Below are 12,964 nucleotides of genomic sequence, written 5' to 3'. Positions count from 1 at the left end.
TTATATAAATGGAGCATCATACTGCCAATATTGGTCCGATTGAGACAACATTTTGCACAAGGCACTGAATTAGGCCCAGATTGGTGTAGCATAGTATGTACCCAAAGTAGTGAAGGCTATCATACAGTCGGCCCTATCCGACTTTTGAACTTTCCTTACTGGTTTTCTTTGAAGAAGGCGATCTGACTAACTAATTCGAATGGAAGTATTTAGAGGGTCAGAAGAATAAATAATAATATTTTAATCTTAATCGGAAGAGATGCCATAGTTGTGTAGTGTGGTGTTATGTTTTTGGATTAAAATTGAGTAGAAAATTTATTAATATCGGACAAAGGTTTGCGAGTACACCCAAATGTACCAAACATCCTAGGAGTAACAGCAATATATCGATGCCTCCGAACCATAGTATGCTAAGTCTGAAAAGTGAGTTTTTCAGTAGAAGCTCTCAAAGTATGGAAGTTTCATATATCTTACGGACCATGCTAAGTACATTTTTGCTTATAACTTTTCTATGGTTCGGAGGCGTCGATATGTGTAAAATTTCAAAACTCTATCTTCAGATGGACGGGCATGGCTACAACGACATAGAATATTATTTTGATCAAGGGTATCCGGTGAATATTTCAAGGTGTTACAAACGGAATGACAAACTTTACATACACTCAAACTTGTGGTAGTGGGTATATAAAATATATTTTAGAAGGAATATTTAGGCGTTTTCTAAAAAGGTTTAACACCTATGATTGTTATTTCCCAATTTTAGAGATATCATATGATAATCAGTAATAGGTTAATGATTATATAAACTTGGCCATAAAAATACTTAACCTAACCTATCCCTAACAACATCTAACAAATAAACACACACACAAGTAAACTTAAATTTCCTTGTAGTATATTCCTTTAAAACTTTGGATAGCCATCGAATGTCGGTGATGGACAAACTTTTCCTATTACAAGGTGTCACAAAGCATTCTCCACTAGGAAATTTGTTCTTCTTCGAATATAAAAGGAAAGACTGAAGTGATGTTTGTCAGTAACAGTACTTCGACGCAATTCACTTTGGAAAATTGTAAACTTTTCCCTATTTCAACGTACAGAAATCTGTAAAAGAAGTTTTACTTTTACCTTTTAATAAATAAATAGTAAATCATAGTTAAGTAAATTTTCCTTTTAACAAACAACAGCAACAAATATGATATTGCACGTATTGTGGCAACAGTCAAAGCATACTGGCAGATAATTTCGAAATACGAATCTCGTACAACTGCTGCTTTGCTTAACGAAGTAAATTTTTGTTGGGTGTTGATGGACCATTTTGGGTTCGCGCTATTTTTTGTGTATTATACCGTATGTCTGTTAGTGTGTGTGTGCACCTGGTGAAAGTTTTCCCCCTCTTTTGGTCCTGGGCTTTAATTTTATAGAAGCCCTTGAGTTTATTTGTTATTGTTGAAGTGTGCGTATGAGTGTCGGTATGTATGTGTTGGTTGGTTTGGTTGCCATTGGATGAACAAATTGTTTTATTGCAATACAAAAAATAAAACTTTTATTTGAACAGCAAGGAATGCAAATGAATTTACGAATATAGCTGGAAAATGTTTGTGTGTACGCGTGTGTGTAGATTTTTATGGATATGTGTGTCTGCGTGTGGAATGCAGGTGTAAATGTATATTTAAGGAATGCAAATGTATATAACGGAGAAAGTTTATTTTGTAGTTAACGAAAATATTTTGCAAATGTATGAAAATAGCAACAGACCGCGCCATGAAAAAGCGGAAGGGGTTGCTACCACGTGAAAGTTATTCAGGATGATAGGGAACATTTTCTGGGTATTAAGGATAGAAATGAACTTCATTGTAATGTTGAAGCTGAACTGGAGAATTTTGTGAAATATCGAGAAACAGAACAACACTTGAACTTTCCTTCTTTAATATTGTTTCCCTCCTACAATATTTCCTATATGTTTTATAAAAAAATAACTGGGAAATTCGTACATTAAAGAATAATGCGTACTAAGAATGTGCACTATTATCGTATTTTTATACCGGAAGCTGCTGAATCAATATGAAATTGTCATTGTAGCGGGACCAATATTGATTACATCGTATACCGAACATTTGTAGTTATCATTATATGGGTGCTATGCTTAATTGAGTACTGATTTTGGTCAATTTCGAAACTAACATTTTTGCCTCACAATAACTTCCTTTAGGTATATCTAAACCTGAACCGATTTCCAAATTTCATGCACCATTTGCATGAAATCAAACTGGACTTAATTTAGTATGTTGTGCAAAATGTTGTCTCAATCGTACAAATATATATATTTTAACAAATCGGGATCTAACGTCTAGCGGGAAATGTTGTCTCCATCGGACAAACTTTGGGAGTTTGGTTCACCATTTACATATAATCGGACGAACTATATATGGGAGCTATATCTAAATCTGAATCGATTTCAACAAACCTTCGCATACATTAACCTGGACCTAATTCAGTACGCTGTGCAAAATTTTGTCTCAATCGGACCAATATTGCCAGCATGGTGCTCCATTTACATAAAATCGGACGAAACTATTCATGGGAGCTATATCTAAATCTGAACCGATTTCAACAAAACTTCGCATACATCAATCTGGACTTAATTCAGTACGCTGTGCAAAATTTTGTCTCAATCGGAATAATATTGACAGTATGGTGCTCCATTTACAAAAAAATCGGACTAAACTATATATGGGAGCTATATCTAAATCTAAACCGATTTTCTCCAATATGCCAAATTTCATCCAAATCGGATCATAAATGCGACCTGTACTTTGTTCACAAAAATACATCGACGGACGGATGGACAAATAGACGGACAGATGGACGGACATGCGTAAATCGACTCAGAAAGTGATTCTATGCATATTCTCAAAAGGAACCATGATTCTATCTCGATTCATTTTACCTGTTATAAAAATATGCACAAAGACATAATAACCTGAACCACAGTGTGGGGTTATATGGGGAATTCCCCTAAAAGGTGACAAATATTAAAAATTTTTGGGAGGGAGATTTGTTACCATATACGACTACAAAAAACCAAATTACAAAGAATTTGGTTGAAAAACGCGCTCAAGAACCCCAAAATCCCGAAAATTTGGGGGTACCCTTATATGGGGGCTACCTGAAAAAATTGGCCTAAATATATAATTTTTGGTGAAGAGATTTGCTACCCAATAAGAACTCCAAATACTAAATTATAGCCAATTTGGTCGTAAAATACGACCAAAACCCCCAGATAAAGTGGACCTATATTATAATTTTTAGTGGAGAAATTTGGTACCTAATTAGAACCTAATGTACCAAATTTCAGCGAATTCAGTTGTAAAAGATCAAGAGCCCCAAAATACCGAAAATTGGTGGGTACCCTTATATGGGGGCTACCCGAATACATGAACCTATATTTTTAATTTTTAGTAGGTAAATTTTCTAGCCAATAAGAACTCAAAGTACTATATTACAGCTAATTCCGGGAAAATGCGGTCAAAATACCGCAAAAACTGAAGGGGGGGGGTTACCCTTATATGGGGCTGTCAGCAAATGTGGGTCTATATTTATAGTTTTTAGTGGATACATTTGACACTCAAAAAGTACTCAATGTTCCCAATTTTAGCGAATTCGGTTGAAAAACGCGCTCAACAATCCCAAAATACCTGTACCCTTATATGGAAGTTATGCCTAAACGAGGACCGATGTGGCCTATCTTGGAACTTGGCATCCCTGTAGACAAAAGACTTAGTGCAAAATTTTGGAGATCTTTCTCAATTCGTTTAGACACTAGAGTGACTACAACAGACCGACGGACATGCTTAGATCGTGATAGAATTTTAGGCTGATCAAATATATATATATATATATATATATATATTAGGGTCGTAAATGATTATTTCGATGAGTTACAAAAAAAAAAAAAAAACAGTAAGAAAGTGGTAAAGTCGGACGGGGCCGACTTTATGATACCCTTCACCACTTTGGGTAAATTCCACAGATGAATCTTAACTGACGTCGCATTTTTGATTTTCACGAAACTTAACACACATCATTCGAGACTTTTTTCAGTACGCTGTACCAAATTTCTTGGAAATCTAGAGGTATACAGAGGCTTTGGTACACCATTTTCCTTAAATCGGGCGAAAATATATATGGGAGTTCGAATAATATATATATATATATATATATATGGGGATTCGAATAATAAATGCGACCTGTACTTTGTTTACAATTTAACATGGACAGACAGACGGACGTACAGACGGACGGACATGCATAAATCGACTTAAAAAGTGATTATATGCATTTTTTTCAAAAGGAACCATGGGTCTATCTTGATTCCTTTTGCCTGTTACAAACATATGCACAAATACATAATAACCTGTACCACAGTGTGGTGAAGGGTATAAAAAACCAAATTACAAAGAATTTGGTTGAAAAACGCGCTCAAGAACCCCAAAATACCGAAAATTGGGGGGTACCCTTATATGGGGGTTACCCGAATAAATTGACCTATATTTATAATTTATAGTGGAGAGATTTGCTACCTAATATGAACTCGACGTACTAAATTACAGTCAATTCGGTCGAAAAATACGATCAGAACCCCCAAAATACCAAAAATTTGGGGGTACCGTTATATGGGGACTACCAGAAAAACTGGACTTATATTTATAATTTTTAGTGGAGTACTTTGGTACCCAATAAGAACCCAATGTACAAAATTTCAGAGAATTCAGTTATAAAACGAGCTCAAGAACCCCAAAATATCGAAAATTGTGGGTACCCTTATATGGGGACTATCCGAAAAAATTGACCTATATTTATAATTTTTAGTAGGGAAATTTGCTACCCAAAAAGAATTCAAAGTACCAAATTTCAGCGAATTCGGTCCAAAAATGCGATCAAAACCCCCAAAATACCGAAAATTGGGGCTACCCTTATATGGGGACTATCCGAAAAAATGGACCTATATTTATAATGTTTAGTAGGGAGATTTGCTACCCAATAAGAACTCAAAGTACCAAATTTCAGCGAATTCAGTTAAAAAACGTGCTAAATAACCTCAAAATACCGAAAATTGGGGGGTACCCTTATATGGCAGCTATGCCTAAACGTGGACCGATTTTCTCCAATTTCAATAGGGTTCGTCCTTGAGCCAATTAAGTGACCTGTGCCAAATTTCATCCAAATCGGATCATAAATGCGACCTGTACTTTGTTAACAAAAATACATGGACGGACGGACAGACGGACGGACATGTATAAATCGACTCAGAAAGTGATTCTATGCATATTCTCAAAAGCAACCATGGGTCTATCTCGATTATTTTTGCCTGTTACAAACATATGCACAAAGACATAATACCCTGTACCACAGTGTGGTGAAGGGTATAAAAAACAAAAAACAAAAAATATACCCTCCATACTATGGTGGAAGATTTAAAATATTTTTATAATTTAATAAAGCCCTCTATTGAAGGTTCCGTCCAAAAAATGATCTCGAAGATTCTGGCCTGATATAACCCCGTTTAAAATGAGTTTTGAATCGATTTTGGAAAGGGGACCGAAAGGACCCCTTCAGATAGTCGAGTGAGCGTTAACGTATGTGACTAAAATATTGACAAAGACACCATATACCTAAAATGCAATGATTTCGAGAAATCTTAATCCGAATATTTTCAATTGTCTTAGAAATGTAAACTATCAAAATGTCGATGCACCTGTCTTCTATTTTTATCCCCTCTATCATAATTTTTTGGAATTTTCCCATAAATAATTTTGTGTTGCACTTTTCGTCATTTGGGTCTTCAGTCGATAATATACCCCCTACAATATTTTGTGGGTACAATTTAGTTTTTCTTCAAAATAGTTACCATTTCAGGTACCTGAATGAGTGAACCGATAGTCTCGTGGGATCTAGAACAAATATTTTGATGCGGTATATTTTTATCGTATCAACGAAGTATAAAAATAAGTAATAACGATTACCACAATCACATAATATTCTAATAAGCAAATATAAAAAATCCGATTTTAAGTTCCTCCAGTTAGGTACAAAGCGGTATCTTAGCCGAAGTAATAAAAATACTCCAATAATCAATAACATTTTTAATTTCCATCAATCACAATTAAATATTAGTACCACCGACTGTGTTATTTGTCGCATAAAAATCCCTTCGAAAAAAATTGTTTCCATTTGTCAACACAATCAATGCCGATAATCCCCCCCAAACTACCCAATAAAATCACTATATGCTACAGATATATAAATATATTTTTTGAGGAGTTTTTTTTTTGTTTTAATTTACCTGTAAATGTGTCAGGCCGACAACGTTGTCGTTAATCAATTTCAGCCATTGGCTTAAAATGGCCAAATCATCACAGTGTATTATGCCCGTCGATGTGCCATTTATGCCACGTACTTCAAAGGCGTTGGGTCGTAATTTATCGGTGCCGTAAATGTAACGCGTTACGTACGCCATCATAAGGGGAACTGAAAGGAGATAAACAAAAATAAGAAGAAGAAGAAGAACGACAACAACAATGCTGTAGTGAGTGAATGATATACATAATTGAATGAACACATTTTGCGAAATAAGTAAGTGGACACAGGATATAATTGTTAATACTGACATACTGAATTGTGTGTTTGTATCGGTGTGTGTGTGGATGTATTAATGAAGTATGTGATACTATGTAAGAGTAGTCATATTGCTTTTAATGAAGTATTTGTATTTAATTATGTAATTGAGAATTTAAATAAGAATGATATTGATACTATTTTTGATAGACTTTAGGAAATATTTTGCCGATTTGTAAAACTAGTTTTATTAAAGACCTATGTATAATTTTTATGAATAAAGTAAGAACTATATTAGAAATCTATTAAGGAAATTATATATTTAAAATAATTCCTTCTATAATATTTATGGGATGGCTGTCCGTCCGTCTGTCCGTCCGTCCGTCCGTCCATGTATTTTTGTTAACAAAGTACAGGTCGCATTTATGATCCGATTTGGATGAAATTTGGCACAGGTCACTTAATTGGCCCAAGGACGAACCCTATTGAAATTGGAGAAAATCGGTCCACGTTTAGACATAGCTCCCATATAAGGGTACCCCCCAATTTTCAGTATTTTGAGGTTATTTAGCACGTTTTTTAACTGAATTCGCTGAAATTTGGTACTTTGAGTTCTTATTGGGTAGCAAATCTCCCTACTAAAAATCATAAATATAGGTCCATTTTTTCGGATAGTCCCCATATAAGGGTAGCCCCAATTTTCGCTATTTTCGGGTTCTTGAGCTCGTTTTATAACTGAATTCTCTGAAATTTTGTACAGTGGGTTCTTATTGGGTACCAAATTACTCCACTAAAAATTATAAATATAAGTCTAGTTTTTCTGGTAGTCCCCATATAACGGTACCCCCAAATTTTTGGTATTTAGGGGGTTCTGATCGTATTTTTCGACCGAATTGACTGTAATTCAGTACGTCGAGTTCTTATTAGGTAGCAAATCTCTCCACTATAAATTATAAATATAGGTCAATTTATTCGGGTAACCCCCATATAAGGGTACCCCCCAATTTTCGGTATTTTGGGGTTCTTGAGCGCGTTTTTCAACCAAATTCTTTGTAATTTGGTTTTCTATACCCTTCACCACACTGTGGTACAGGGTATTATGTCTTTGTCCATATGTTTGTAACAGGCAAAATGAATCAAGATAGACTCATGGTTCCTTTTGAGAATATGCATACAATCACTTTCTGACTCGATTTACGCATGTCCGTCTGTCCGTCCATGTATTTTTGTCAACAAAGTACAGGTCGCATTTATTATCCGCTTTGGATGAAATTTGGCACAGGTCACTTATTTGGCCCACGGACGAACCCTATTGAAATTTGGAGAAAATCGGTTCAGATTTAGATATAGCTCCCATATATAGTTTCGTCTGATTTTCGGTGAATAATACACCAAACTCCCAATATTTGTCCGATTGGGACACATTTTTGCACAGAGTACTGATTTAGGTCCAGATTGATGTCTGCGAAGTTTTGTTAAAATCGGTTCTGATTTAGATATAGCTCCCATATATATTTTCGTCCGATTTTAACGTATTGATACACCAAACTCCCAATAGTGGTCTGATGGAGACAAAATTTTGCATCATGTATTGAATTAGGTCCCGACTGATGTGTGCGAAATTTTGTTGGAATCGGTTTAGATTTAGATATAGCTCCGATATGTAGTTTCGAATGAATGAGAAGTTTTGTTGAAATCGGATCAGATTTAGACATAGTTCCCATATATAGTTTCGTCCGATTTAAAGAAAATAGTACACCAAACTCCCAATATTGATCCGATTGAAACAACATTTTGCGCAGAGTACTGAATTAGTTCCCGACTGATGTATGCGAAATTTTGTTGGAATCGGTTCAGATTTAGATATAGCTCCCATATATAGTTTCGTCCGATTTCATGTAAATGGTGCCCCAAAGTCCCTATATATCATTCGATTTGCACGAAATTTGGCATAACGTACTGAATTGATCCTAGAATGATGTCTGCCATGTTTCAAGAAAATCGGTCCAGATTTAGATATAGCTCCCATATATAGTTTCGTCCGATTTTATGTAAATGGTGCCCCAAAGTCCCTATATATCTTTCGATTTGCACAAAATTTGACATAACGTACTGAATTGAGCCTAGAATGATGTCTGCCAAGTTTCGAGAAAATCGGTCCAGATTTAGATATAGCTCCCATGTATAGTTTCGTCCGAGTTCATGTAAAGGGTGCACCAAAGTCCCCATATATCCTTCGATTTGCACGAAATTTTGCATAACGATAATGATTTAGATATAGCTCCCTTTTATTATAGATTGATTTTAAGTAATTGACGCGACAAGTAACCAATAGGGTGATAGGAACAAAACGTTCTGAAAGTTTCGTCCGATTTCACGTAAATGGTGCCCCAAAGTCCCTATATATCTTTCGATTTGCACAAAATTTGACATAACGTACTGAATTGAGCCTAGAATGATGTCTGCCAAGTTTCGAGAAAATCGGTCCAGATTTAGATATAGCTCCCATGTATAGTTTCGTCCGAGTTCATGTAAAGGGTGCACCAAAGTCCCTATATATCCTTCGATTTGCACTAAATTAGGTATAACGTACTGAATTGAGCCTAGAATGATGTCTGCCAAGTTTCGAGAAAGTCGGTCCAGATTTAGATATAGCTCCCATATATAGTTTCGTCCGATTTCATGTAAATGGTGCACCAAAGTCTCTATATATCCTTTGATTTGCACTAAATTAGGTATAACGTACTGAATTGAACCTAGAATGATATCTGCCAAGCTTCGAGAAAATCGGTCCAGATTTAGTTATAGCTCCCATATATAGTTTCGTCCGATTTCATGTAAATGGTGCCCCAAAGTCCCTATATATCATTCGATTTGCACGAAATTTGGCATAACGTACTGAATTGATCCTAGAATGATGTCTGCCATGTTTCAAGAAAATCGGTCCAGATTTAGATATAGCTCCCATATATAGTTTCGTCCGATTTCATGTAAATGGTGCCCCAAAGTCCCTATATATCTTTCGATTTGCACAAAATTTGACATAACGTACTGAATTGAGCCTAGAATGATGTCTGCCAAGTTTCGAGAAAATCGGTCCAGATTTAGATATAGCTCCCATGTATAGTTTCGTCCGAGTTCATGTAAAGGGTGCACCAAAGTCCCCATATATCCTTCGATTTGCACGAAATTTTGCATAACGATAATGATTTAGATATAGCTCCCTTTTATTATAGATTGATTTTAAGTAATTGACGCGACAAGTAACCAATAGGGTGATAGGAACAAAACGTTCTGAAATTAGTATAACCTAACCTGTGACAAGTTTGTGTGAAATCGCTTAATATTTGGATAGAACTTCCATATATATTTTCGCCCGATTTCAAGTAAATTGGGCATCAAACTCCTCATGTTAGTCAGATTGACATCAAATTCTGCACAACGTACAAAATTGAGCCTAGAATTACGTAGTTGCGTTTTATAGAAATACAGACATTCCCCAACGGATGACCTATTTATATTTGTTTGAAGTCGATTTACATACTTTTGTCCCATTGTAACATACGAATGACATGTTAATGGATAGATCTAGGTAGATTCACATTTAGATAAATATCACATATTTTATTTCATCCAATTTCATATTAATAGTCCTGTTTAATATACCCATAGTGGTGAAGGGTATCATATAGTCGGCCCCGTCCGACTTTACTACTTTCCTTACTGGTTGAATATATCCACGTACATATTTATGATAAATTTATGCCAGTGTAAGACGAAATACCAAACTGCAAATTCTTGGGTTGGAAAAAATACTCAAGTTGCATTATATTGGTACAATAATGGACCTGATTACAATCTTTCTGTAATCCTTTGCAATCTCCAGGGAAACGTGAGCCTACTTTGATAATTCTTATTAGGAAAATTTAACACGCACTGAGTGTTCAAAATTTTAAAAATATCGAATTATGTAGGTGTGCCTTAAAGGGATTACATCTAAACCTCAGCCAATATTGATAACTTTTGGTAATGAGATTTTCTACTCAAGGAGAATCCAAAATATACAATTTACAGCCAAGCTGAGTGAAAAACATACATCAACTCCCCAATCCTACCTAAATTTTGGAACGTATCTTTACAAGGGACCTATACCAAAAACCTAGATCGATTTATACCACTTCGAAAAGCAAAAATACTGTGAGAAGTAGCAATGTATTAAAAAACATTCAACGATTTATAATAAGTATTGGGAGCTTTATCGTGATTTCAACATACAGGCGGAATGACAAAATCGACATTTGATTTTATTCTTAGTCGACCAAAATGACTATATTGCTTTGAGTATGTGTTCACATTTTGACTTATCCTTCATATAATACTACGAATCGAAAATCAGTTGGATGGGTCCAGTTGGATGGGTACTCTACACAACTACCACTGCACTCTAACTTTCTGCTGAGTTATTTTTCTAGAAGGTGCAAATATTAAGCGATATTTACACCTTCTTCGTCAAGAGCTTCTTTTTCTTATTCCGGAATTTGTAAAATTACGTTTCACCCAAATAACCCAACATTTGATCTGCAAAATATTGATCGATCATTGTCAAAACTGCAGTGATGTTCGGCTATAAAACCAGACAAAATAAACATTACATCCCCAAAATATCATCTGGTTATCACCGAAAATCACCGAAATTTTACATGAAGTTATAGTCAAGGACGATGACTAGTCCTTGACCATAACTTCATGTAAAATTTCGTAACTATTTCCTAGCACATCGATGCAACATTTACGGTTTTTAAGGGAACCCCCCCCATTCTCGATTGTAATTTTTCAAGATTTTAAATGGGCTGGAAATTAATACTAATGCTTGTGGAGGTTTGTAACTTTGCACATATATAATTGAAGATTTAAAAGAGAAGAAAAATAATTTACAAAAAAATTTTGTTATTGTTTTGTTGTTGTTTTTTGTAATTAAAGAAAAGTCCTTATTTTTGATGGCGGGCATGATAACTCCTCACTGGAACATCGGAATCCGAAAATTCCAACGGTGTTAGAAAGAGTACATGTCTGGCTCTCGTATGAACTAGGATTATAGACTTCGCTCTAAAATTAACAAAAATGGTGGAACTTTGAAAAAGTTTTTTTGGAAAATCGTCTATTTTTGACCACAAACTAAGTTAACAAATAAGGAAGATCTTCACCGATTGGCTTTATCCTAGTTCATACGAGAGCTATACACTCCCAGAGAAGCCTTGCAAAATTTGGAACCGATTGGATTATTAGTTTTTGAGTTATCGTGCCCGCCATTCGCAAAAAAATGTTTAGAGAAAAACTCGTTTAAAGTTTAAGAAGCCCTTCAGTCGTCACTTGATGTTGACACAATAAATCGGATATATCTTCAAGAGTTCTTGAGATTTTCACTTGAAATTTTGCAGGGGCATTTATTAACTAGTGTAGATTCGAAATATATCAACAAAATTTTTGACCTGAGAATGGGGGGTGGGTCCCCTAAGTGTAAAACTTGAAAAGTTTTGCTGAAGGTATTTCAAAAACTATTTAAAATCGCAATTATTTTTACAATAGAATTTCAAATATTTAATGTAAAATCTATGTAAAAAATTACAAAATTTCTTTAAACATACTTCGTTAATTTCATTTTGATTCAGTGTAAATGTATGTCTGTGTGTGTATGTGTGCGTTCGTGTGTAGATGAAATACTTACCTGCCACAACGTCCACCCATTTCTTTTCGGGTTCCGAACAAATTGACATTGGTCTGCTACAACTACGACTAATGGTACCATTATTCACTGAGGATTTGTATCCTTCGTCAGCCTTTAATTCAGCACATGTTGTATCGTTATCTGAGTCAGGTGTATCTTTTGCCACTGCATTAAGAAAGAAAAGATAGGAAAAAATAGGGAAGAAATGAAAACAAAGTAAATGAAAGCAAAATTACAAATGAGAGATACAACAATGGGGTTGTACAATAGGGTTACAAGTTTATTTTTTGAAAATAAGAAATTTCTTTATTTTGTACAGTCATATATAAGAAAGTAGAGTACAAGATCAATGTACATAATAATATTATTATTTGTATTTGTTGTATAAACTAAGGTATTCCCAGAATAAACAAGTAAAAAAGCGTTAAGTTGGGCCGGGCCGAACTTTGGATACCCTCCACCATAGAAATACTGATAATTTTTTGAAATGAAAACATAAGGAACGTACATATAACCATAATTCTTCCAATCGATTGTTGTAAACCAAATGGAAAATTCAGCAATTTCAAGGGGGCTGCCTGAAGAATCTAAAATATGACATGTGTGTTAAGCACTAACTAA

The 12,964-nt window shown here is 34.9% G+C and overlaps 1 protein-coding gene across 1 annotated transcript in view; it reads right to left on the bottom strand.

The window, feature by feature from the left end:
- LOC133336726 (gamma-1-syntrophin) overlaps positions 1–12,508 on the bottom strand; it is a gene marked incomplete at its 5' end in the record, with an annotated part of 62,055 nt that extends 49,547 nt beyond the window's left edge. Inside the window, 2 exons of the mRNA XM_061545007.1 lie at positions 6,347–6,531; positions 12,344–12,508. Coding sequence (XP_061400991.1) covers positions 6,347–6,531; positions 12,344–12,508 — 350 coding nt within the window. The remainder of the gene's footprint in view (positions 1–6,346; positions 6,532–12,343) is intronic.
- Positions 12,509–12,964: the final 456 nt, after the last annotated feature.

The sequence above is a fragment of the Musca vetustissima genome, unplaced genomic scaffold (assembly GCF_032173495.1).
Source record: "Musca vetustissima isolate MV318-11 ecotype Yass unplaced genomic scaffold, APGP_CSIRO_Mvet_v1 utg565, whole genome shotgun sequence".
In the NCBI taxonomy this organism is placed as follows: domain Eukaryota; kingdom Metazoa; phylum Arthropoda; class Insecta; order Diptera; family Muscidae; genus Musca; species Musca vetustissima.
This window is presented reverse-complemented; position numbering and strand designations above follow the sequence as displayed.